This window comes from Geotrypetes seraphini, chromosome 2 (assembly GCF_902459505.1).
Source record: "Geotrypetes seraphini chromosome 2, aGeoSer1.1, whole genome shotgun sequence".
NCBI lineage: Eukaryota > Metazoa > Chordata > Amphibia > Gymnophiona > Dermophiidae > Geotrypetes > Geotrypetes seraphini.
Window position 1 is genome coordinate 59,036,925 of NC_047085.1, and position 27,268 is coordinate 59,064,192.

Consider the following 27,268-nt stretch of genomic DNA (forward strand, 5'->3'; position numbering starts at 1 on the left):
ACTGAACAATGGCTTTAACTGGCTATATTGAAACTGGTTAGCTAAAGCGTAGTCCTGTCCCCAAAACATGTATTCATTCCTCCATGCAGTTCATATGAACTATCCTTCTGTTGCTGTCCATACAGCTCATGAGAATCATCCCTCTGTTGCTGTTCTTCCCTTTAATCTGTTCTATACATCTTACTCGCATATGTAAATTTGCATCGTTGATGCCCATCATTTGCCATGCAACTATGCTCAGTACCCAAAACATGTTCATAGGAATTTCTACTAGTGCTTTTCCTCCTTAAGTTTGTTGTACTGTATATTTGTGTATGTGAAGTTGCTAAACCTCTACTGTGCATGTAAACTTCTAACCCGTTCTGGGCTCTTATGGGAGGATGGACTAGAAATTTGACTAAATAAATAAATAAAATGATGCAGACCTGCATAGCTAACTGGGCGAGTAGACCCATGTAAACAGTGATCCTAACTATGCCTGAATAGCTATGCGGGTATAGCACTGAATAACAACCCTAGCCACAAAACTTCCAGGTGCTGTCACAAACCTGATTATTCGATGCCAAAGCCCAGAAATGACCTGGCATTGAATAGCCAGCAATAGTCAGCACTTGCAAAAATGTTGACTTGTCATTGGCTGAATAATACTCCCTCAGTTAGAAGAGGATTCTGCTTTTCTCACATCAGGCAGCATTATGGGGTAAAGATCTGGAACAATTGCTTATGCCTACTACTTATGGGGAATTTAGGAAACACCTAAATACATATCTGTTCCTGAAGTATTTAGGTAACCGACCTGTACAATCTTATTTCACAATAACTGATCTCTAGAGCTGTTAATCACTAGCTCTTAACTTTGTTAATTCTACTCCATTTGTAGATTCTTTTAATCATTGTAAACCGCATAGAACTTCACGGTCCTGCGGTATATAAAGTGTTATTATTATTATTATAAAGGGGACAATATTTAAGAGAACCCCCCCCCCCCATTTATCTATAAGGCATGAAGAAATAAGTATTAAGCTGAATAAATACGATTCACAATGCACAATGGTGTAAATACTGCACCAGAACAAAGTTTACAGTTTTATTGAGCCATATACAGTATAGCTGTCATAAAATAGGTAGTAAGCTGCTACGGGAAGAAAATAGAAATAAAACCAGCAGTTATTACCAAACAGGGGCACGGTCTGGCATTATGTGGCATTTCAAATGGCCACCTGTCCTGTGAAGTCGGTGACTCAGTTCTGCACAGGCACACATCTCATTAATATTGCCGAAGACCAGCGTACAAAGTACCGTGGTTATTCTTTGTTTACCAGCTGTAATTTCCATCTGCTGCTGTGATGAAACACAACCCGCTGAGTTTTAAAAAAAGACCAGCGTCACAGTGAGAATATCCTTGCTAAGAATGCTTAACATAGTTTCCAGTACCATGAGCCATCCTGCCTCTATTTAAACCTCAGTGCTGCCTGCACTCAGCAATGACAGCTCTCCCTTGTGCCTCATTAATCCTTTCCTTCAATTCATTCACTTTGCTGCTCATACAAGAAGCATAAAGTGTAGCCATGCCCTCTGCAGAAAGTCAGAAGACTACTCCAGCGAAAAGGGCAATTAAAAAGATCAGGACCGCATGTCTGGTTTCTAGCTTGGCTAGAGGCTGGCAACAGTGGGCAACAGAAAATACAAATAAGCAAGCCCAAGAGCCTTCTGGTTGGACACCCGGCAGCAATGATGAGGAAATACCTAGTACCACACCAAAGAAAACCGAAAGGCAAGCCTGGAAGCCCAAACCTTCACTAGTAACTGTGGCAAAAGAAGGTTTACACAATTCAACTAATTCTGCTGAAGATCTTGAAAAGGCATTCATTAGAAGTAAAGAGGTGACCAAAACAGTGACCAGTGGAATCCATGAGAGAGGAGGTGATATTAGTAACCTTACTAGTAAGTACGAGACACATCTAAGTCCTCCTGAATCATGCGGGGACTTTGGGGACATACTTGGTAGCAATATTTCCCCAACACGAAGAAGAAAGTGTGCAAACTTGGTATCTCAGTTGACCAAAGGATGGAAAGAGATAGAGCAAGGGACAAACGATTTTGCACCAACTGAAGACAATGATAGGAGGATACAACACTTCAGGAGCGAAAGCATCGACACAGAGGACAGTGGGTATGGAGATGGTGAGGACAAGCAGCAGGGAATGTCTGTCAGAGTGCCCGAGTTACTTGATAAAACCTCAGAAATCATCGCAAGGATTAAACGTCCAATGCCATCATTGTAAGTAAATACTCAAATCGCGACACAATAACCTGGGGCTAAAATAATGGTAGAATGCAAGATTTCAGGGTTTTTTTTTTTTAATTTGAAAGAGATTTCAAAAGGTGCAAAGCATCTTACCTGTGTGAATTACTGTCCAAAAATTGCCCTTTCTATGTGCCGGTAAAAGAATAGACTTTGTTCCTCAATTTTTACCTGCCGTGTGATGACGTGGTTAATCTTGGAAAGAAAACTAGGTGCACAGTCTGCGACTTTCAAAACGGTGGGCAGTTTTGGTCAGAAATAGTACATGCAGAAGAAAAAATTAGCAAATCTCTGAAAGCCCTTTTTTCCCTTCGGCAATTTTCAAAGTTCATACTTTCATTGTAGAATTCAAGCAAATACTATGGGTCCTTTTTACTAAGCTGCGATAGCATTTTTCGCTCACGCAGAATTTTAGTGCGTGCTAAACCCACGCTACACGGCTAGAACTAACACCAGCTCAATGCTGGTGTTAGCATCTAGCATGCGTGGCAATTTAGTGTGCGCTAAAACCGCTAGCACAGCTTTGTGAAAGGAGCCCTATGTATAAAAAGTAACAATGGATTATCTAGCAATACTGGCATTTTGATTAAAATGTTTAATTTAATCTTTCCATTGTTTCTACTTTTTTAAAAGCTTTCTTGCCGGAGGGTTTTTTGTTTTCATTTTAGTCTTTATGGAACAGTTTGCCAGTAGGGGGATTGGATAGGGATAGACTGCAAGAAAAATTTGTTTTTCTAGTAAAAAAATGACTAGTCTTAATAAAACTGCATCAGTTTTACCTTGAATAAACACAGACTGGCAAATTCTATATAATCTGCCTAAGGTTAGACACCTAACTTACCTCCTCCCTTCCCTTATACAAAGCCACTAAATGCCGCTCTACCCAGAGGAATAAAATGGGCAGTTCAGCATTTAGCTTGCACTGCTTGGCAGCGCAGCTTTGTAAAACGGGTAAATAATTGCTCAATAGACTTAACTGGCACTTAACACATCATACTTGATGTTAATTGGACTTAGGCTACTAATTTAAAAAACACAATTCTATAAAAAGTAGGCATCTAGGGTTAGAGCCTCTGATTGTCTAACGATTATCACTAAACCGATTTGACTGTTTTAGTGACTGATTGTATTTGCCAACCCGATGCTCTAAACAGGCTCACTGCATAGTTTTCCGTGCGATCCTACATACACTGATTCTGGCATGCAAGTGAGTTCATTAATATTAAAACCAGGCATCTGATTGATGTCCTAAACTTGCATGCCAGAATCGGGTCGGTAGGACTGACCAGGGAAAGCCGACAGGTTGGTCTGCCTGTTTATTCATTTTTTTCCTATGGGCACAGATGTTGTGTGTGTGTGTGTGTATATGATACACACACACAATATCTGGCCCATAAAAAAAAAAGTGCCCCTCCTCCCCCCAATGATAGCCCTCCATGACGCCCCACCCCAGGAACCATCCTCCCCCCACGCCAGCCCAAATCAGGAGGAATGCCTCCCCCAACTCCCCATACCTGTAAATTAGTTGACAGCAGGAGGGATGTCCAGTCTTTCCTGCTCCTCAGGCCCACCACAGCAAAAATGGTGAGCCTTCCCCTTCCCAATATACAGGGAGGAACATAGGGCTCTAATTGGCTCAGATGCCTAAGGCCCCCCCTCCAATCAGGCACCTTAGGCTCCTCCCTCTGAATCCCCTGGGAGGGGCCTTAGGCATTTGAGTCATTCAGGGCCTTAGGCCCCTCCCCATATATCCCAGGATGCACTAGGATGGGGAAGGCCTACCATTTTACAGTGGCAGGCCTGAGGAGCAGGAAGAACTGGGCATTGATCCTGCTGTCAACTTATTTATAGGTATGGGGGGGGGGGGTTCAGGGTGGAATGGTAGAGTTTGAGAGGCATCCAGTGGCAGAAGAGAGTGGCCATCCCTCCTGTAAATATATTTTTTTATGGGAGCAGGGGTGGGAAGGGGTCAGATCGGGGAGGGACTTGCAGAGGGGGGTCAGTGCAGTACAGTGAGTTTTGCAATAGGTAGGAGGAAGTGGGCTGATATTGGCTGGCACAGGAGAGGGGTTTCTAAGGTGGCAGGAGGGAGAAGGCATCCCTCCTGCCTCTATTCTGTTTCTTGAGTGGGTTGTCGCAGGGGGTTGGCTCAGCATTTTTTTTTAAAATGGGGCAGATTTTGTATGTATGTAACACATGCACAACATCTGAGCCATTTAAAAAAAAAAAAAAGAAAGCCCCAACATCTGAGTGGCAGGAGGCTATTTTGGAGCTTTCCCAAACCGGCTCTGCATATGTGTCGTCACTCTCAGTGACCTATATAGAATCGGGTGCAGAGACAGCAAAAGCTGTAAAAGTGTCATCTTGAAAATTTGATGAAATCTTAGATTTCACTCAAAATGAGTTGGTTCTACAGTATTATTACTTGAAAGCAAAAGTGTTGCATGTGCAATTTTTGCATGAACTAAGCTAGATCTTCTTGAATGCAAAATTGTATATTGGAAAAGACCATATTGCAAGGAAAAATTGAAATGTGATTTATTAACATTAAACTTCACTTCTTATTTTTTCTGTTTTGCATCAAGGGCACATACAACACTTTTGCTTTCAGGTACTGATATAATATAGTTCTCAGCTGACATTTGTTTTAACAATATGCCACAGATTTTTCTTCCTAGAGGTAGGTATAATTTTTTAAAAAATCAGAATCTCTAGATATTGGCTTTTGTCCAAAAAAGTTATTAAAATGACTGACAAATATGTTTTCTGGAAAATATATTTCAGAGACTATTACAGCATTATAATGTGTTCCTCTCTGCACAGAAATACTGCTAGGATTAAGCTAGAGATTTTTTTTTAATTTATTTAAAACCATGGTCAGAACTGTAGATAGAACTTATTGCAGCTTTGTAAAAGGGCCCTGAAGTGAGTATACTCCAAAATGGGAGACGGTGGCTTGCTGAAGGTCATAAGTGTTATTACAGGAAACAGGATTTGACCCCCAGCTCATTACTCTAGTCATAAGGCTACTCCTATACCTCACTGAAAGCATTAGTGGGGTAGCAGTACATATTCATCTTCTGGCAATGAGCTTTTTTTTTTAGATGCCAGTGGCGTTATTACTAGATATTCAATGCCAGACTATGTCATAGAAACATGATGGCAGATAAAAGCCAAATGGCCCATCCACAACATCCACTATCTCCATCTCTCCCTAAGTGATCTCAAGTGCTTTCTTGATTCAGATACAGCCTTTGTCTCCACCACTTCTATTGCGAGACTATTCCATGCATCTACCATCTTTTCTGTAAAAAAAATATTTCCTTAAATTACTCCTGAGCCTATCATCCCTTAAATTCATCCTATGCCCTCTGATTTTGGAGCTACCTTTCAAATGAAAGATATTTTGCCTCATGCACATTATTGCTATGTAGGTATTTAACCATATCTATCATAACTTCCCACTCTCATTTTTTTCTTCCAAAGTATATATATTGAGATTGCTAAGTCTGTCCCCATACACCTTATGATGAAGACCACTGACCATTTTAGTAGCCTTCCTCTGGACCGACTCCATCCTGTTTATATCTTTTTAAAGGTGTGGTCTCCAAAATTGTACATAATATTCTAAATGAGGTCTCACCAGAGTCTTATATAGGGACATCAATACCTCCTTTTTGCTACTGGCCATACCCCTTCCTAATCACTCTAGTATCCTTTTAGTTTTTGCTGTCACCTTTTCAACCTGTTTGCCCACCTTAAGATCATCACATACACCTAAGTCCCATTCCTCTTTCATGCACAAATATTCTTCACTCCCTAAACTGTACCATTCCCTCAGGTTTTTGCAGCCCAAATGCATGACCTTGCATTAAATCTTAGCTGCCAACTTTCAGACCAGCCTTCAAGCTTCGCTAGGTTCTTACTCTGTTATTCACACCACCAGGGCAAATCTTACTTGGCAGCCCTTCGGCAATATTACTTACAAAAATGTTAAAAAGAACAGGGGAGTGTGCGGCACAGTGGTTAAAAGCTACAGCCTCAGCACCCTGGGGTTGTGGATTCAAACCCATGCTGCTCCTTGTGACCCTGGGCAAGTCACTTAATCCCCCCCATTGCCCCAGGTACATTAGATAGATTGTGAGCCTGCCAGGACAGACAAGGAAAAATGCTTGAGTACCTGAATAAACTCATGTAAACCGTTCTGAGCTCTCCTGGGAGAATGGTATAGAAAACTGAATAAATAAATAAAAACAGGCCCAAGCAGTGGCATACCTAGGGTATGTGGCACCCGGGGCCCATCATTTTTTGACACCCCCCCCCCCCCCCCATGTAAAAATTTTTTTTTTTTTTTTTTTTTTTGCAATAACCATGAAATGGAATAAATGGTCAGAATAGAAACAGGCAGTGAAAATTTTCTTTTATTGAACCTCATATATGTAACCATTATTCCAAACATAACATAACATAAATTATGTCTAAATTGTCATGACATTAGAAGTACATATGGAGTAGTTGCAGGTGATGCTTGGGACAGTTCTGATTGTGTTAGTTCGGTTTTATGTGTTTTTTGAATAGAAGGGTTTTTATTTCTTTTTGAAGGTTTTGCAGTCTGTGGTCGATGTCAATTGGTTGTAGAGTTGGGGGTCGAGTGTTGCAGCTCGAATGGCTAGGAGGTTGTCGAACAGTTTTTTTCTTTTGACGTTTTTGGTTGGAGGGTGTGTGAATGGTGCGTGAGTTCTCCTATGTCTGTTTGAAGTGGATTGAATTATTTAGCTGAAGAAATTAGTTACCCCTCATCCCACACACATTACCGTATTTTCGCGGATATAATGCGCACCATTGTAAAACGCGCACAGGGGTATAGCGCGCAGAAATCACGATGATATGTACAAAAACTTTTCTATACCGCGCTCAGGCATATAACGCGCATGCTGCCCGACTCTCCTCTGGCCACCCCGACTCTCCTTTCGCCCTCCCCGACTCTCATCTGGTTGCCCCGACTCACCCTGACTTTCGGTGCACTGCCCCGACTCTCCTCTGGTTGCCCCGACTCACCGTTCACCCGCCCTGACTTTCGGTGCACTGCCCCGCCTCTCCGTGCCTGTCCCCCTTGAAGTCCTGTCCCCCCTTGAAGGTCTGCCTGTCCCCCCTTGAAGGTCTGCCTGTCCCCCCTTGAAGTCCTGTCCCCCTTGAAGGTCTGCCTGTCCCCCTTGAAGATCTGCCTGTCCCCCCTTGAAGTCCTGTCCCCATCCTGAAAGCCTGATGCCCCCCCTCGACGTCCGATTCTTCTCCCCCCTCGGCAGGACCACTCGCACCCCCACCCCGAAGGACCGCCGACTCCCCGACAATATTGGGCCAGGAGGGAGCCCAAATCCTCCTGGCCACGGCGACCCCCTAACCCCACCCCGCACTACATTACGGGCAGGAGGGATCCCAGGCCCTCCTGCCCTCGACGCAAACCCCCTCCCCCCAACGACCGCCCCCCCCCAAGAACCTCCGCCCATCCCCCAGCCGACCCGCGACCCCCCTGGCCGACCCCCACCCGCCTTCCCCGTACTTTGTGTAGTTGGGCCAGAAGAGAGCCCAAACCCTCCTGGCCACGGCGACCCCCTAACCCCACCCCGCACTACATTACGGGCAGGAGGGATCCCAGGCCCTCCTGCCCTCGACGCAAACCCCCCTCCCTCCAACGACCGCCCCCCCCCAAGAACCTCCGACCGACCCGCGACCCCCCTGGCCGACCCCCCCACCCCCCTTCCCCGTACCTTTGGAAGTTGGCCGGACAGACGGGAGCCAAACCCGCCTGTCCGGCAGGCAGCCAACGAAGGAATGAGGCCGGATTGGCCCATCCGTCCTAAAGCTCCGCCTACTGGTGGGGCCTAAGGCGCGTGGGCCAATCAGAATAGGCCCTGGAGCCTTAGGTCCCACCTGGGGGCGCGGCCTGAGGCACATGGGCCAAACCCGACCATGTGTCTCAGGCCGCGCCCCCAGGTGGGACCTAAGGCTCCAGGGCCTATTCTGATTGGCCCACGCGCCTTAGGCCCCACCAGTAGGCGGAGCTTTAGGACGGATGGGCCAATCCGGCCTCATTCCTTCGTTGGCTGCCTGCCGGACAGGCGGGTTTGGCTCCCGTCTGTCCGGCCAACTTCCAAAGGTACGGGGAAGGGGGGTGGGGGGGTCGGCCAGGGGGGTCGCGGGTCGGTCGGAGGTTCTTGGGGGGGGCGGTCGTTGGAGGGAGGGGGGTTTGCGTCGAGGGCAGGAGGGCCTGGGATCCCTCCTGCCCGTAATGTAGTGCGGGGTGGGGTTAGGGGGTCGCCGTGGCCAGGAGGGTTTGGGCTCCCTTCTGGCCCAACTACACAAAGTACGGGGAAGGCGGGTGGGGGTGTCGTGGGGGTCGGCCAGGGGGGTCGCGGGTCGGCTGGGGGACGGGCGGAGGTTCTTGGGGGGGGGGGGCGGGCGTTGGGGGGAGGGGGTTTGCGTCGAGGGCAGGAGGGCCTGGGATCCCTCCTGCCCGTAATGTAGTGCGGGGTGGGGTTAGGGGGTCGCCGTGGCCAGGAGGGTTTGGGCTCCCTCCTGGCCCGATATTGTTGGGGAGTCGGCGGTCCTTCGGGGTGAGGGTGCGAGTGGTCCTGCCGGGGGGGGGATGTATCGGACGTCGGGGAGTCGGCCGGGCAAGAGGGCTTGGGCTCCCTCTTGCTCCGATCGTGGATGCGGGTGCGGGTGGGAGCGCGTGCGAGCGGTCGTTCGGGGTGGGGGTGCGAGCGGTCCTGCTGGGGGGGTGAATCGGGCGTCGGGCGGGGTGGGAACTATGTTTAAAAACTTTTGTATACCGCGCTCAGGCATATAACGCGCGAGGGGTATGCGCGGTACGTAAAATCACGTATAACGCGCGCGTTATATCCGCGAAAATACGGTAATTCTCTTCCATTTTTGTTCCCATTATAAAAAACACTGATAAGTTCCCAGAAAAAAAATACATTAAAATAAGAAGTGAAAACAAAGGCCCCTACAGATGAGAACATAACATAAGAATAGCCTAACTGGGTCAGACCAATGGTCCATCATGCCCAGTAGCCCATTCTCATGGTAGCCAATCCAGGACACTAATACCTGGACAAAACCCAAAGAGTAGCAACATTCCATGCTACCGATCCAGGGCAAGCAGACACTTCCCCCATGTCTTAATAACAGATTATGGACTTTTCCTCCAGGAATTTGTCCAAATCTTTCTTAAAACCAGCTACACTATCTGCTTTTACCATAACTTCTGGCCACTTCATTTTTAAGTTTAGATTTTTCCTTTCAAACAGAGACCTTGCTAGATGTCAAATACAGCACAAGGTAACTTCACATGGACTTAGCTGTGCAGGAAATATGAATCTCCTCATACACCCACCATATAGTGCAAAAATGTGCAAAGGTCTGTTTTTTTCTTTCGATCACTACATAGCCTAATGCCACACAAGCAGCGCTGTTACAAACATATTCTGTAGGTCAATGCTAAGGATAACAAAGTTTCCTTCCTTGGACCAGAAGGAGATAAACCACTGGAAGAGATCCCAAAACAACACCCAAAGACCCACTCAGTGTGTGAATCAGTTGAGTGGAGTGGACTAACTGGGGGGTGGAAATGGGCCCGGAGTTTGCTCAGCAGAATTTCCCAGACCACCTCTTCCTCTCAACACATTGACACGCTGCCACCATCACCACTAGGAACACCTCACTGGGTAGGCCAGCTATGCTATAAACTTTATAAAACACATTATTATATTTTCTTATAAAGCACATATTTTAACTGACCTCTCTGACATCCTCAGCCTTTCCATTCACAAAAATAGAAGGAAGAAAAGTTCCCATTTCCTGCTGTCTCATGTCCCCGGCCTATACAATATTTTTTTTCTGCAGACCCTTCAAAAGTCTGACCAAATCCTCGTTTCACTTGCATTATAAAGTACTGAGGATGCCATCTCTCCCCAATCCCAGGTCCTAAAGTCTAAGACAGTAGCGCAAACTAATGCTGCCAGATACAGGAAAAAAAAATTTTGATTCGATTCAGCCCTATTGAATTGGTTTTTCAATTCGATTTTCCTGCCCAGTTGGGTGATTTTTTTCAAAACTCCTGGTGGGTTTTATAGCTTTTTCACCCCCTTTGGCTTCTCCTAACCACACTGGCGCTGTGGTGTAAATAAAATAAAGAAACAAAAAGGACTTTTCCTCTTTCTGTTAAATCCTAGCTCACGTTTGCAGTCCAACACCAGCTCTGGCAGGATACACATTTCAAATCTGACATGTTATAATCACAAAACAGAAAATAAAATTAATTTTTCTACCTTTTGTTGTCTGGTTATATTTCAAATCTTGTTGGTCCAAGGCTCTGGTTTTCTTCTGATAACTTGCTTGCCAGGGTCTCCTTCTTTCTGCATGCTAACCATCCATCTGCCAACTCTGTCCTCCCTTTCCATTTCCCTTCCCTTCCCAGGAAGTCTGGTATCTTTCCTTTTTTTCATCTCCCTCCACAGATCCACCTTTTCTTAAATACCCTTTCATCCGGCATCTCTCCCTCCTTCCCCACCATCCCAGAGTCCACCATCTCTCCGTTTCTTTTCCTAATTACCCTCCTATCCAGTATCTCTATCCCTCCTCCACACCATCCCTTGTGTCCAATTTCTCTCCCTTTCTGTTCCTTCCCTCCCTAAATCCCATGGTCCATCATCTCTCTCCCTCTCCTCTATTTTCAGACCCATTATTTCTTCCCCCCCCCAAAGTTTGGCATATGCATGTCTCTTTGAACACCCCCTTCCCTCCGTGTACTTCTAAATCATGGTCCCCCCCCAAAGGCCTGTCCCCCCTTAAAGGTCTGCCTGTCCCACCTTGAAGGCCTGCACCCCCCTTGAAGGCCTGTCCCTTCCCCTTGTAGGCCTGTCCCCCCCTTGAAGGCCTGCCTGCCTGTCCCCCCCTTGAAGGTCTGCCCCCCCCGAAGGCCTGCCCCCCCCCCGAAGGCCTGTCCCCCACTTGAAGGCCTGTCCCACCCCCTTGTAGCTTCTCCCCCCCCTTGTAGGCCTGTCCCCCCTTGAAGGCCTGCCTGCCTGCCTTTCCCCCCTTGAAGGCCTGTCCCCCCTTGAAGGCCTGCACCCCCTTGAAGGCCTGCACCACCCCCCTCGAAGGCCTGCACTCCCTTGAAGGTCTGCACCCCCCCCCCCGAAGGCCTGTCCCCCACTTGAAGGCTTGTACCACCCCCTTGTAGCTTCTCCCCCCCTTGTAGGCCTGTCCCCCCCTTTAAGGCCTGCCTGCCTGCCTTTCCCCCCCTTGAAGGCCTGTCTCCCCCTTGAAGGCCTGCACCCCCCTTGAAGGCCTGCACCCCCCCTTGAAGGCCTGTCCCCCCCCCTTGTAGGCCTGTCCCCCCCCTTGAAGGCCTGCACCCCCCTTTGAAGGCCTGTCCCCCCCTTGTAGGCCTGTCCCCCCCCTTGTAGGCCTGTCCCCCCCCCCTTGTAGGCCTGTCCCCCCCCTTGAAGGCCTGCCTGCCTTTCCCCCCTTGAAGGCCTGTTCCCCCCCTTGAAGGCCTGCACCCCCTTGAAGGTCGGCACCCCCGCCCCAAAGGCCTGCACCCCCCTGAAGGCCTGCCCGCCCCCCTTGAAGGCCTGCACCCCTTGAAGGTCTGCACCCCCCCCCCGAAGGCCTGTCCCCCCTTGAAGGCCTGCCTGCCTGCCTGTCACCCCCTCCCCCTTGAAAGCCTGCTTGCCTGCCCGCCTGCCCCACCCTGAAGGCCTGATGCCCCGACCCACCCCGAAGGACCGCTCGCCCCCCTGGCCTCCCCGCACCACCTATGAAGCAGCCGCAGCAGGATCGCGAAGTCAGCGTCAGCGATCCCTGTGCTGCTTCCTGCGCCACGGTCCCGCCCCTCCTCTGACGTCAGAGGAGGGGCGGGATCGCGGCGCAGGAAGCAGCGCAGGGATGCTGACGCTGACTTCGCGATCCTGCTGCGGGCTGCTTCACAGGTGGTGCAGGAAGGTCAGTGGGGCGAGCGGTCCTTCGGGGGTGGCAGGGGACTGAACGGCAAGGCCGGGAACACCCCCTTAGGGCTGGTACCCGGGGCGGCCCGCCCCCCCCCGCCCCCCCCCTAGGTACGCCACTGGGCCCAAGATCCAAATCTTGAGGCACACCATGGTAACATCTCCATTGACCACTACCCTTTGTCACCTTCCACTCAATCACTTACTGATCCAGTCTGTCACTTTGAGGACACTCAGTTTATTTGTTAGACGTCTGTTTGGATCACTGTCAAAGGCTTTGCTAAAATCTAAATACACCACATCTAGCACACTCTCTCTATCCAATTCTCTGGTCACCCAGTCAGAGAAATTGATCAGATTTGTCTGACAAGACCTACCTCTAGTGAATCCATGTTGCCTTGGGTCCTGTAATCCACAGAATTCCAGAAACGTCACTATTTTCTTTCCTTTTTTTTAGTGCTTCCATTAATTTACTTACTACAAAAGTCAGACTTACCAGTCTGTAGTTCTTACTACTTCCTTACCACATCTGCCCTTCTCCGGTCTTGCAGTACCACTTCTGACTCTAGAAAAGCATTAAAAAGGTAAGTCACCACAACTTCCCTAAGTTCCTTCAGTACCCTTAGATTATGTGATACTCAGTCTATGTCTGCTATGGCCCTTCAGAAGCATACACACAGCAGCCTGACACTCATTCCTTTTCTGGGTTTAAAACACCTTTTAAGCAGGCTGTAGGATTTACCAGCAGCTACCACCAGAGGGAGCAGGCACACAACACTGACGTCACCTCTCAGAGCATGTCCTGCCAAAACTTTTCCCACTACTCCACCTGCGCATCTCTCTTTTCCTCCTTTCCTAACCCCCCAACCCATGCATTTGTCCTTCCCAACCCTCTCCCAGTGTGTGCAGTATCTTTCTTCCCAACTCCTTACCCCCTATATCTCCCTGTCAGGCTCTGCACCCAGCCCCCCCTCCCCCATCAGGCTCTGCACCCAACCCTCTTTCCTTCCCATCAGGCACTGTACCTAGCCCCCTCCCTCTCCATCAGGCTCTGCACCCAGCCCTCTTCCCTCCCCCTTTCAGTCTCTGCACCTAGCCCCCCTCCCTTGTCAGGCTCTGCACCCAGCCCCCTTCTGTCCCCCATCAGGCACTGCACCTATCCCCTCCCTCCCTGTCAGCCTCTGCACCCAGCTCCCTCCCTCCCTCCCCTGTCAGGCTCTGCACCCAGCCCCCTTCCCTCCCAACCCATCAGGCTCTTCACCCAGCCCCCCCTCCCAGGCTCTGCACCCTGTTCCCTCTCCCTGCGTCCTACCTCCTTTGGTGATTCCTGGTGGGCCAGAGGTGCAGCGGGAAGGAGAGAGCTTTCTGCACTCCTGCCCCACTGCTAACCCGGTCGATGGTGGCAGCCACGGAATCCGGTTTCTTCTGCCACTGAGCAGCAACAAGCAGGAGCACACTTTGGTGCTCCTGCTCGGCACTGAGTGGCCTCTTGACTGGCTCCCATGAATTCTTGCGAATCGTAAGAATTCATGGGGGACAGTCAAGAAGCCGCTTGGTGCCAAGCAGGATCGCAAAAGCGTGCTCCTGCTCATTGCCGCTCAGTGGCAGAAGAAACTGGATCCTGTGGCTGCTGCCACTGACCGGGTTAGCAGTGGGGCAGGAGCACAGCAAGCTTGCTCCTGCCTGCTGCACCTCTGGACCACCAGGGATCAAAGTGCCAATTTTGGGGGAGGCCAAGACCCCTGTGGCTGCCCCCAATGGATGTAAGCATGACCTCCCCACCCTCCCTCAGTGTTTACAGACCATATCCCACCCTCCCCACCCCCAAAGATATCATACCTGTATGATAGCTTCAGATTTTATGGCCAGTATTAGTAGTGCAGCAAGCAGGTCTCTGGAATAGCCTGGTAGGTGGTGTAGTGAACCATAAAGATAGGCTACAACTTATCCAGAATAAGGCAACTACATTGATATACGGTAAACATAAATATGACCATGTCACACCTTTGCTGAGATCTCTTCATTGGGTTCCTGTCTACTGGAGAATCCAATTTAAGTGCTCCTTTTACTAAGGTGCGCTAGCGTTTTTAGCGCACACTTAACGCGCACTACAGTGCCACACACGCTAAACGCTAACACCTCCATGGAGCATGCGTTAGTATTTTTTATTTAGCGCGCGCTAAAAACACTAGCATACCTTAGTAAAAGGAGCCCTAAGTGTGCAACTGTAATTTTCAAAATTCTCTATGGTATTTTCTCTCCTTTGGTCTGTTTCATTTAATTCACAAGAAATCTCTAATTCTAGGAGCTCTCAGAAATATGAACTTGGCTTTCCCACTGTTAAAAGAATTAAAACTATGGCTAATTTCTGTCGATCATTTTCTTTTTTATTCGTAGAAGTTTGGAATTACTTTCCTTCTATAATGAGAGTTCTCTCTCTATCTACTTTTCGTAAAGCATTGAAGACATATTTATTTCAGAAATTTACTAATGATTTTTCTTTTTCAAATAATCAAAATTTGGCCTAAAAGATATAGCTTCTGTTCTAATCTCTTGTATAATTTATTAATATTTTGTTAACCGAGTCAAACCCTCCTGATGGGATGAATTGGTATATAAAATCAAAGATTAAGATAGATAGTAACATAGCAAATGACAGATAAAGATCTGTGTAGTCCATCCAGTCTTCCTAACAGTCATACTCATTCTCAAGCCAATGAACCAGTAATTATTCATTTTACTTGCTAAGTTTTAGTATACGATTTTCCCCCCTCCCTGAGATAAGTAAGATCTGTACTCAGTCGAAACCATAGAAGTCTGTATGTCATCACCGCCCCATACTAACCCATGGCTGGAGTTGCCATAACAGCTAACTCAAGCCCTTCCCCCCCAATCCATTGCGCCATATACAGGACACAGACCATAGAAGTCTGTCTGGCATCAGCAAATTTGATTATCTTACTTCATCGCCCCACACTGTCCCATGATTTGAGTTGTCATAACAGCTAACTCCAGCCCCCTCCCCCATTCTGTCTTGCGATATATGGGACACAGACCATAAAAGTCCATCTGACATCATCATCTTCCTTCCCCGCTGCTGGGCTTCTATTTAAGCACACCTGCACATCATAAATGAAGATATAGGGCTCATTTGTAAAAGTGCGCTAGCGTTTTTAGCGCACACACCAGATTAGCATGCACACCTCTTCAAGAGGAGGCGGTAGTGGCTAGCGCATGTGGCATTTTAGCACGCACTATTCCACACGTTAAGGCCCTAACGTGCCTTCGTAAAAAGAGCCCATAGTTTTTGATCTGTCAAGTTTTGTGTCAAAACTATCCTTTTTCTGTTTAGGGATCCTTTGTGTTTATCTCGTGCATTTTTTTAACTATATCACTGTTTTTACCTCCACCACCTCCTGAAGGAGGGCATTCCAGTAATCCACCACTGTCTCCATGACCTTTCCAGTAGATGAGATATGCCACCTTCTTGTACCTTTTTGATAGATATTTTCTCCCATCAGACCCTCATAGCCTGTTTCTAGCTCTTTCTTACAGAATCTATAGATGTCAGTTGTACCAGTTTTTTTCCTATGCTTGCTTTAACCATCTCATTCATAATCCACTGTCTTGCATTTCAACAATCAATTGCTGATCAGTAGGTCTCAATTTCTCTCTTTTACCATTTATATGCCCAATTCTAATTTTAAAAAATGGCTCCTAAAGTAACACTTTGTATTTCTCACTTCATTTATGCATTTACAGTTTCTTTATCTGCATTTCCTGAGCTAATTCTTTTAAGAGTTTCTTTTTTCTTATGTTGCTTCTTTCCTTTTGTGTACCAGTAGAGTCTCACTCTTCCATTTGTCTGAACACTTGACCTACTTCAATGACAGAGAAAGAGTATTGATTTTTAGTTTCATATTTCAACACCTTTTATACTGAGTTGAGAACCACTGCCCTAAGTTATCACCTCACATGGCAGGAACTATTACCTAAAACAGGGGTGTCAAAGTCCCTCCTCGAGGGCCACAATCCAGTCAGGTTTTTAGGATTCCTCCAATGAATATGCATGCGATCTATTAGCATACAATGAAAGCAGTGCATGCAAATAGATCTCATGCATATTCATTGGGGACATCCTGAAACTCCGACTGGATTGCAGCCCTCGAGAAGGTACTTTAACACCCCTGGCCTAAAAGAAAGTGCCTGTAGCTCAGTGGTTAAAGGCACTACTTCTATCTTCCAATAGTCATGGATTCAATTCCCAAGTATGATCAGATACCCCAGCATATATTCCTATTTTTTTAGTGGCATTCTGCCCTCTAGGTGCATATTGATGATGTCAAGATTGTGCATCAGGAAAACCAACTAAACTGCAGACTGTGTACAAGATGCAGGCAAATTTATTGTACCAGAATTAAAATGCAAAAAATATATATAATAAAACCCTTTTACCAATCAAGGGACCCGACACGGTCTGTGTTTCGGACAAACCTTCGAAGGGTTTTATTATATATATTTTTTGCATTTTAATTCTGGTACAATAAATTTGCTTGCATCTTGTACACAATCTGCAGTTTTGTTGGTTTTCCTAGTTGGTGTTGTTTCTGCAGATTAAGTTGGACTTTCTTCTTGTTTTTGTTGCTCTAAGATTGTGCATCAGACATATCAACTTGCTCTGAAGCACAGCCATTGTGAATCTCTTTTTCTGTTCTTAACTTTTTGGAAAGGAGGTTTACGAGTAACGCAGTTTGCGAGTGTTTTGCAAGACAAGCAAAACATTCCTGCAAATCGTGCCTCGCAAACCGAGCGAGTGCCCCCCCCCTTGGCGATCCAGCATCCCCCCCCCCGTGTCTCACCCCCCCTGCGATCCAGCATCCCACACCCACCCAAACACCATCCCTAACCCCAATTTGGTACCGGCACCAATACCAACGCACAGGACATGCCGGTGCCAGAAGGTCCTACTCTTGGCTGGGCTGGGCCTTGAGCATCTGCACATGCTCAAGGCCTCCTGGTTCTCACACTTAGATTTACTCAGCACTGCTGAGTACGATTTTCTATAGTGCGTCTATGCATTATAGAATCGAGCTCAGCATTCTGCTGCTGGATGTCTAAACAATGCCTAAATGTTAGACATCCTTTACAGAATCTGGCCCTAGGTGTAAGGTTCCTGCTTAGATTTTCCTCTTCACAGTCCAAAGTTTTCCCCTCCCCCCCTTGTATGCTTATGTGAGTTAATGGGAGGGAAATATTTCTGCCTACAAGGATAGTAGACTTTCCTATGCATGTTTTGCAGCTCTTGCCTGGCTTATCTCAGGAGTCAGGTTTAGGGGCACAGGGTTGTCTGGCATGGTTAGTGGATGACAACCTCCAGTAATAGTGCTATAGTTATCTGTCTATACATATCTGGACTCATTTGGACTTGTACTAACTGAATATTGCCACTATCCAGGTAACATTTTGGTTTGTCCCCATCCACTGCGTCTCCTTAAGAGCCTCTTTTACAAAGACACAGTAGGGATTCTCCTACAGCAAACGCACTGAAACACATAGGAATTGAATGGGCTTCAGTGCATTTACCAAAGAGGAATCGCTACTGCAGCTTTGTAAAAGAGGCCCTAAGTTATCCATTCTGTGGCCCATAATATTGAACATAGTTAACATCTAGATTTTACTGCATAAATCTTCTGAATATCAATCCCATTGATTTTTACTTCTTGATAGTCTGTTTCCTTTAAACCTAATAACATTTTGCATATTGAACACAGGTATGAAACAAAGCATTTTTATGAGTTTGAATATCTAATTAAAATTTGGCACTGGGTAGAAGAAAATGTTTAATAATAGCAAAAGATATGCTTTGATATACTGTACATGCGTGCTATGATATACTGTACAGTTTCAATAAAGTATATAACCGAATTTACCACATAATTGTAATAAGCAAGCCCGAGAGCCTGTCTCGACGGGCGACCCTAACGCGGGGCTGGGTGGCCCGCGGAGTCGCTCGTCGGGTCAGTTAGTGGGAGGTAGTCGGGTTAGGCCGATAAGGAGAGCGGGGGGGGGGGGTGGGGCGGTCCGTGGTCGCGCGATTTCTTTCCCTCGCTTCGGGGCGTCGCAGCCGAAGGGGATTGTGGGAGGAGGGGTTATAAGGGGAGCACGCTCGGAGGACTTAACGGTTGGGTCCTCCGAGTCAGCGAGCAGTTCACCTCGTGTCGAGTTTTGCTGGGGAACACGCGGTCTGCAGATTCGGGCAGGGAGACTTCCTCAGGCTTGGTAGGGCGTTATTCTGATCACACGATGCAGCGCCAGCCCTCCGTTGCAGCGGCGGACCAAGCCGAGTTGTCCCTGCTAGCGGGGGACTCCTTTGACGAAAGCGAACTGGCCCCGGTGAGTGTGGCTGAGGGTGTGGGTAGAGAGTTGCCTCCCAGGCGGTCCCGTTCGGCGGCGAGAACGGCGATCGCGCTGGAAGTAGCGGGGGAAGTGCCAGCGGGTCCGAGTTGCACGGGTTCGACCCGCAGGGGCAGGGGCCGACTTCCGGGGTCGCGCCCACGTGGCAGGGCCCCGGCAGGGAGAGGGGCGGTTTTAGCGGTGCCGGCTGGGGCATCGGAGCCCCGGGGGGTAACTCAGGGGGATGGGGATGTGTTTGCTGCTCCAAGGGAGGACCGGCCCGGTTTGGGGACTTCTCACTTCCTGGGGAGCGTGAGCACTGCTAGTGGGTTGCCGGGGGAGGCAGTTCTTCCTTCTACCTCAGGGGCTGCTAGTGGTCCGCAGGTGGGTATGGCGGGGGGGTGGTCTCCATGGGGTATGTGGGGTTCTCCATGGGCGATGGGCCCGTGGGCTACGTTCCCCTCTTCTTTTCCGGCGGTGGGTCCTCCGTCGCCTTGGGGACCGGGTTTTCTGGGAGGTGTTAGAGGGGGTGAGTTCCCTGGTGGGGCTGCTTTTTCTGCAGGGCTAACTTGCCCTCCTGCTGTTCAGGTTGCTGGCCCCTGTCCGGATTTCTCCCCACAGGATGTCGCCGCGGGACGTGATGCTGCGGCCGGACCTGCTGCTGCTGGACCGGTTCCCGAGGGGGCTACTGGAGCCGTGCGGATGAGCGTGGAGGCTGCTGCTCGGACTACTCAGCATCCTGCTATGGTGGTAGCTGCGGAGGGCGCCGCTTCGGAAGATGTGGATGGCGGATGCAGACCAGGAACAGAACGGACTACGGGTAACAAGGCCCTAGGGGCTGGGACAGACAACCGGGGTAAGCGGGGGAGGAAGAAGGGTAAGGGTAAGAAGCGCCGTAGGGGCAGGGATTCTTCCTCGTCCTCTTCCTCTTCATTAACATCCTCTTCCTCTTCTTCCTTGTCTTCCTCTTCGGGGTCCCAGAGGCGGGTAACGAGCGCGGGTCCTGCGCAGGAGGGCGGCGATAGGGGGGCGCCTGCCCTGGTAGCGTTATCGGAATTGTGGGAGAAGGTCCCGCGGTCCTTGCGTCGAAAAATTAGGAGGCGGACCTGTGTGGACGTCTTCGCGCTTATGGAAGGTCGGGTTCGCGGCAGGAAGAAGAAGGGCAAGAAGGAGGGTGAAAAACCCAAGGTGGGTGCGGTTTCGCGCAATATTGTTAATTGGTCGCGCGCCTTTTTGCGGTTGGCCAGTGTATGGGGGAGAGAGAGACCTCAGGATTATGGCCTTCTCTTGGCATACGCTGACTCCGTATTGGATGCGTACCAGCGCTTCGGGGGCTGGGCTTGGTTAAATTACGATGAAGCGTTCCGTGATAAGATGGAGGAGAATCGGCACATGTCCTGGGGCACGCAGGACATTAATCTCTGGCTCACCCATATGGCGAAGCCGGGAAGCTCGGGTCCTGGGACTTCGGGCAAACAGGTTCCGCAAACCACGGTCGGAGGTCGTTCCTTTCGTCCGCCCGGAAGTGCGGGTGCGGGAGGAGGTCCGGGCCTCTGCTGGCAGTTTAACAAGTCAACCTGCTCTTTTACCGATTGCCGTTTTCGACACGCTTGTTCCCAGTGCGGCCAGGGACATCCGGCTACCAAGTGCCCCAAGAGGGGAGTCGGCTTGCCTCCGCCCACGACTAAATGAGTTGGAGTCCCGTGGCTTGCCCACTCCGGTTCTGGTGGGTGCCATGCGTCCGTGGCTGGTTCAGTATCGGGATTTGAGGGCTGCGGGTGTTCTGCTGAGGGGGTTTAGCGAGGGGTTTGTGATACCATGTGTTTTGCCTTTAGTTAATGTTCAGGCTTCCAACGCTTCCTCCGTGGGTCATCTTCGTGGAGAAGTTCGCAGGAAATTGACGGACGAAATCGAGCGGGGTCGGATAGCGGGGCCTTTCCACGCTCGACCGTTTCCGGTTATGGTGCTGTCTCCTTTAGCGATTATTCCAAAAAAGGAGCCGGGTAAATATCGCTTAATTCACAACTTGTCCAGGCCGGCCGGGCGTTCGGTGAACGACGGTATACCGCGTGATATCTGCTCTGTACGTTACGCGTCCTTTGACAGTGCCCTCGGTCTCATTCGTCGTGCTGGTCCTTCGGCTCTGTTGGCTAAGGTGGACATTGAATCGGCGTTTCGGTTATTGCCGGTTCATCCGTCCTCGTACCCTTTGTTGGGCTTTAAGTTTGAGGGTGCCTTTTATTTTGATAGATGCCTGCCGATGGGGTGCTCCGTTTCCTGTGCATTTTTTGAATTGTTCAGTTCCTTTTTGCACTGGGTCACGGTACGGCGCGCGGGAAGGGACTCGGTAGTGCATTATTTGGATGATTTTCTGTTTGTGGGGGGAGCGGCTTCCGATGACTGCTTGCTGTTAAAGACTACTTTTGAGATCATGGCTGCTGAATTTGGTGTTCCGTTGTCGGCCGAGAAGTCTGAGGGTCCGTCCACGTGTCTCACGTTCCTGGGTATAGAGATTGACACTACGGCAATGGTTACCCGGCTTCCACTGAGCAAGGTGCGGCAGTTGTTGGATTTGATATCGCTAGTAGGGGGTGCTGGTAAGCCTACTTTGCGATTGGTGCAGTCTCTATTGGGGTCTCTGAATTTTGCTTGTCGGGTGTTACCGATGGGTCGCCCCTTCTCCCGGCGCTTGGCGGCATCGACGGCGGGTGTTCGTGATCGTAGACACTTTGTGCGGCTTTCGGCGGGGATTCGGGCCGATTTGCGGATGTGGGCGCTGTTTCTTGAGTGTTTTAACGGTTCGCTTCCCATTCAACAGCTGGAAGTTTCTAATCTGGATCTCGAACTGCAATCCGATGCAGCGGGGGGTGTGGGTTTCGGTCTTTACTTCCAGGGCGATTGGTGCGCGGCGGCCTGGCCCGACGCTTGGCGGATGGCGGGAATTACCCGTAATGTCACTCTGCTGGAGCTTTTTCCGTTGTTGGTGGCTTGTGAGTTGTGGCCGGACCGGTTGCGAAACAGGCGGGTAGTGTTTTGGTGTGACAATATGGGGGTCGTGGAAGTTGTCAACAGGCAGTCAGCTAAATGTTTGCAGATAACCGCGTTGATGCGCGAGCTCGTCGTGCGTTGTTTGCGACTTAACCTGTTCATTCGGGCGCGGCATGTTCCTGGGGTGCAGAACAGCCTGGCTGATGCTCTGTCTCGTTTTCGCTTTTTGCAGTTTCGACAGCTGGCGCCGGAGGCGCAGCAGGAGGGATTGCGGATGCCAGAACATTTATGGGGCCTGGTGGGGATCGGATCTGGTTCTTCTTGCAACGCTCGGTAGCTCCATCTACGTGGGTCCGGTACAACAGGGGCTTTGTACTGGTCTCTGGTTTTCTGCGGTCACAGGGTTGGGCCCCGGGTCCTGTGTCGGAGATCCAGCTGGCAGACTTCTTGGCATCGTCCCAGCTTCAGGGCTGCTCTCGAGGCGCGGCTGCGGGTCATCTCGCGGGCTTTGCATTCTTTTGCAGGGCCTTGGGATGGCCTTGCCCTTCGGCGGGGTTTCTGCCTCGTCGGATGCTGGCGGCTTGGGGCAGGATGGCTCCGCGAGTGCCTGATTCTCGTCGGCCTATTACCCATGATCTGTTGGTTGAACTTGTCAATGCGTTGCCCCAAGTGACGAGGTCGGGTTTTGAGGCCTGCTTGTTTCGGGCTGCGTTCTCCTTATCCTTTTTTGGAGCGCTACGGGTGGGTGAGTTGCTGGTACACCCGTCGGATGTACGGGGACTGCGTGGCCTGCTGCGCAGCCATGTGTGTATTTCAGGTTCCACGTTGCGAGTGTTCATTGCTCGGTCTAAGGCGGATCAGCTGGGCAGGGGGCGCACGTTGATTTTACATCAAGTGGAAGGTAGTACGTCATGCCCCGTCCGCTCGCTGGCTGCCTATATGGCGATCCGCCCTTCCTCGGCCTCGGTGTTGCTGGTGCACGAAGATGGTGCTCTCTTATCACGTTATCAGTTCCTGGCGGTGTTGCGTTTGGCTTTGGGAGTGTGTGGTGCGGACCCGGCCAGTTACGGAACCCATTCATTTCGCATTGGAGCGGCTACCAGCGCGTTCGCGGCGGGTGTTCCAGCCGAGGCCATTCGTCAGCTGGGTAGGTGGTCATCGAACGCCTATCGTGGCTATATTCGCCCGTCGGGTGCGACTCGTCATGATTTACGGGGGAATTAGACTTGCGGGTGGCTGGAGTGGGCTAGTAGCGGGACGGTGATTTTCTTGTGGGGGTGAGGTAAAGGTGGGGGGGGGGAGCCTCAGCATGATCCTCTTTTACTAACAATAGCTATTTAATGGTCGATACCTTTCTTACGGGGGTTTGTTTTTGCAGGTGCGGTACAGCGGGTCCTATCGGTTTGGATTTTCGGGCATTCCTTCATCCACTGGGCTGGGGAGCGTGCATCAGTCCGGCCCGGCGGTCGACATTTGGGTCTCGGACATCGCGGCGTCGTTGTCTCCTGGTGGGGACAGAGGGGCATGCGCTGGCACCAGTTGCTCCCACTGCTGAACGATATTCGGCGGCGTCCTCGGCGTCCGGACCTCTTGATTATACACCTGGGGGGCAATGATGTTGATGCACTTAGTGGCAAGCATCTTATTGACTCGGTCATTGGGGATTTGGGACTGGTTCAGGGCTGGTTTCCCGAGGCGCGGGTGGTCTGGTCCGATATTATTCCTCGGCCCAGCCGTTTAGCGTCTCGGCGATGGACCCGAGGGCTGGTTAAGGTTAACAGGCAGGTAGGTCGATGGGTGGAGTCACGGGGAGGTATTCAAGTTAGACATGACTGGGTGGATGTGGCTTGCGGGGGGTTGTTTTATAGGGATCGGGTCCATCTGTCCGATATAGGTTGGGATTTGTTATTGAATGACTTTGCCTCCTGTTGTGAGCGAGTGTTGGTATCCTAGCCGCAGCTCCGTTCCTGGTGGGTGGGGCCTGTAACTGGTTACAGGCCTGTGGCGGTATCCCGAGCTACTGGCTACTGGGGCTCATCAAGGGATGAGCGGTGGGCCGGCTGGGAGCCGTGCCTGGTGGGTCGGTTGACCCTGGATAATGGGGCATGTGTGGGACATGCCACCCCTCAGACCCTAGCTTGGATGGCGGGGTCGGGGGCCAATTACTTAGGAGGGTAGCTCGGGATCAGGTAACAATGGTGATACCATTGTTAGGGGGGTTTTGTTAATGTTTTGGTTTTGCTGTTAACTTATGTATATTTAATTATGTTGCATTTCTTGAATATGTTATTATTCAATAAACAGGGCTGCGGCCAGGTGTTTGCCAACCAAGGTGTGTTTTGTCTTCTTGGGATAGGTAAGAGGTATACAGGGTCGGGAGAGGGGTGTTGAGTAACAGGAAGCGGGCCACTACAGGTACCGCTGTTATAAGCAAGCCCGAGAGCCTGTCTCGACGGGCGACCCTAACGCGGGGCTGGGTGGCCCGCGGAGTCGCTCGTCGGGTCAGTTAGGGGGAGGTAGTCGGGTTAGGCCGATAAGGAGAGCGGGGGGGGGGGGGGGGGGGGCGGTCCGTGGTCGCGCGATTTCTTTCCCTCGCTTCGGGGCGTCGCAGCCGAAGGGGATTGTGGGAGGAGGGGTTATAAGGGGAGCACGCTCGGAGGACTTAACGGTTGGGTCCTCCGAGTCAGCGTTCCCACCCGCCCGCCCTTTAGGCTTTGGGGTTCCTGGGATTGGATGGGGTTGCGGTATCCCGAGCTACTGGCTACTGGGGCTCATCAAGGGATGAGCGGTGGGCCGGCTGGGAGCCGTGCCTGGTGGGTCGGTTGACCCTGGATAATGGGGCATGTGTGGGACATGCCACCCCTCAGACCCTAGCTTGGATGGCGGGGTCGGGGGCCAATTACTTAGGAGGGTAGCTCGGGATCAGGTAACAATGGTGATACCATTGTTAGGGGGGTTTTGTTAATGTTTTGGTTTTGCTGTTAACTTATGTATATTTAATTATGTTGCATTTCTTGAATATGTTATTATTCAATAAACAGGGCTGCGGCCAGGTGTTTGCCAACCAAGGTGTGTTTTGTCTTCTTGGGATAGGTAAGAGGTATACAGGGTCGGGAGAGGGGTGTTGAGTAACAGGAAGCGGGCCACTACAGGTACCGCTGTTAGAGACTGAAACAGTTAAGTATGTCCTAGATTAGATGAACTTCAGTTCAATTTTAGGCTGTTTAGTATGGCTAGGACAAAAGCTAAATTGATATATATCATAATACCACAAGCTTTAATGAAAAATATGGGTATCCACTGCATCTCATTAAAATACAGATTGTATAGCAAAGTCCAACAGGAAAAAATTTTCCCCATAAATTCAAATATCTCTTTTTCTTCTCTCTTTAGTGCAAAGACAGCTACAGATGAGGTGAACAGCTACAAACAGGCCTACAAGAAATACAGTCCTGTGCATAACATAAAAGGCAGATGGCAGACATGGGTTGACCAGCATCTTATAACACAAAAACTGAATCCTTTTAGTGATGAGTTTGACTATGACTTATCGATGGCAACACGCCTCCACAAAGGAGATGAAGGATATGGCCATCCAAAGGAAGGCACCAAAACTGCTGAAAGGGCTAAGCGAGCTGAAGCACACATCTATCGAGAAATGAAAGACATGTGTTTCATTATCAAAACAATGACAGAACCCGAACCTGATGGCAGAATCCAAGTCACTTTTGGAGAACTCTTCGATAGATATGTGCATATTTCAGATAAAGTTGTTGGCATTCTCATGAGGGCCAGGAAACATGGATTAGTCCATTTTGAAGGTGAAATGCTCTGGCAAGGCAGAGATGATCATGTAATCATTACTTTATTATAAAACATATATTTAGCCTATACTGGTAAAACCTGTAGTGGCAACTAGTTTTATCCAACTGCCCATACAATGTTCTGAACTTTCAACAAACTGGTTGCAATTATTAGACATTGAAATCACTCATGTAAATTTTGTGTTTTAAAATCCAACAGAAGTTATATCAAGTAACCATCTTTGATTTTTTTAAAACTATATTCATTGGCAGTAGAGCTGGTATAAAACCATAGTAAATGCAGAATAAAACCCCATAGACTGTGATCAAGCTTGTATGTATTTACCTTGTATGTGCTCTGATGGGAAGGATGACCATATTTTTGAAAATGATGCCAGACAGATGTTTCTGCCAGTTTTTTTGTCATTCAAAAGTTGGACACTTCACTTTTGGATGTTTTCATACAAAAAAAGACTATGGCTGTGAGATGGACAAACAGGAAATCTAGATGTTTTCTCTGTTTGATTATGGCCATGAAATAGAATAGACCATTGTTTTTGAAAATCATGAGCAGGACATTTCCTTTTGGACTTAGACATTTGGGGTTTTTTTTTTTTGTTTTTTTTTTTAATGCCCTTCTATACATTTTTAATTTGTTATTTCATGTGGTGTGTTTTTTTTTTTAATGCCCTTCTATACATTTTTAATTTGTTATTTCATGTGGTGTGTTTGCTGTGCTATGTTTGAATTTTATTACATAGATTTTATAATGTTATGTTCTTATTTTTTTGCCATCTAGAGTTTCTTGGAATGTTAGGTAGTTTATAAACTGGAAAAAAAAAAAAAAACTAAAACAGCAACACTAGAGTTTCTATTATATTGCCCTACTTTAGATCTTGACAAATTACCTTGGGGGAAGTGAAAAGAATGTTATTCTTACAATTAATCAATCGCCTTTCCAAAAAGACTTCAAACTGGCACCTAAAGTTTGAAACGCACTAATGTCATTAATTTGCATTTTGAGTAAATAGGTCCTATTGCATAAAATGGAACCCGAAGTAAAGTAATGCATATTAACAGGAGTAGCACTTTTAATTCTAGTTGAAGGTGCCCAATGCCCAGTTTGAAAGCCAAACAGAAAGCAACTGCTTATTTTGTCAGTTTAAAGTCCATATTCACATAAAACCAATCCAAGGTGTGGAATTTCTTTTAGGTTTTCTTTCAAAATGAAAGATGAAATATCTTCTTAGAGAAGAGACCTATAGTTGTTTTTCTAACTCCTTTTTGTGGATTATATAGAATTAGTGTACAATAATTCTAAAACTTGAACTTTCACTTCAGTGAACAGATCTCACTAATGTAACACAATGGGCTCCTTTTACGAAGGTGCGCTAGCGATTTTAGCGCACGCACCAGATTAGTGTGCGCTAGCCGAAAAAGTACCGCCTGCTCAAGAGGAGGCGGTAGCGGCTAGCACGCTCTATTCCGCGCGTTAAGGCCCTAACGTGCCTTCGTAAAAGGAGCCCAATGTCTATGCAACTTTAGTGTGTATCTCCAATATTGCTAGCAGTGATGGTAGTTTAAAAGTGAAAATATGCGGTTATGAGGAAACAATGTAATACACTACTAATGACATTAACAGTGCAATAAAGCAATATATTCTAATGTAGCAAACACATTCTTCTGCCTTCTGAATTTATTTCTCAGTTTTCTTTCTTTGTTATAGTTGTTATTAGTCTTGATGATTTATATCACTCTCCAAATTT

General features: G+C 48.6%; 1 protein-coding gene across 1 annotated transcript; it reads left to right on the forward strand.

Moving 5' to 3' along the window:
- The first annotated feature begins 1,502 nt into the window (after nucleotides 1-1,502).
- Nucleotides 1,503-27,178, forward strand: ABRA (actin binding Rho activating protein). The gene is made up of 2 exons (XM_033929764.1): nucleotides 1,503-2,281; nucleotides 25,093-27,178. The coding sequence occupies exons 1-2, from the start codon at nucleotides 1,569-1,571 to the stop codon at nucleotides 25,571-25,573; spliced, it is 1,194 nt and encodes a 397-aa protein (XP_033785655.1). The 5' UTR covers nucleotides 1,503-1,568; the 3' UTR covers nucleotides 25,574-27,178.
- Nucleotides 27,179-27,268: the final 90 nt, after the last annotated feature.

Coding starts and splice junctions, on each gene's coding strand:
- ABRA (XM_033929764.1), top strand. CDS start 1,569: ATGCCCTCTGCAGAAAGTCAGAAGACTACTCCAGCGAAAAGGGCAATT. Junction 2,282..25,092: donor AAACGTCCAATGCCATCATT/GTAAGTAAATAC, acceptor TTCTCTCTTTAG/TGCAAAGACAGCTACAGATG.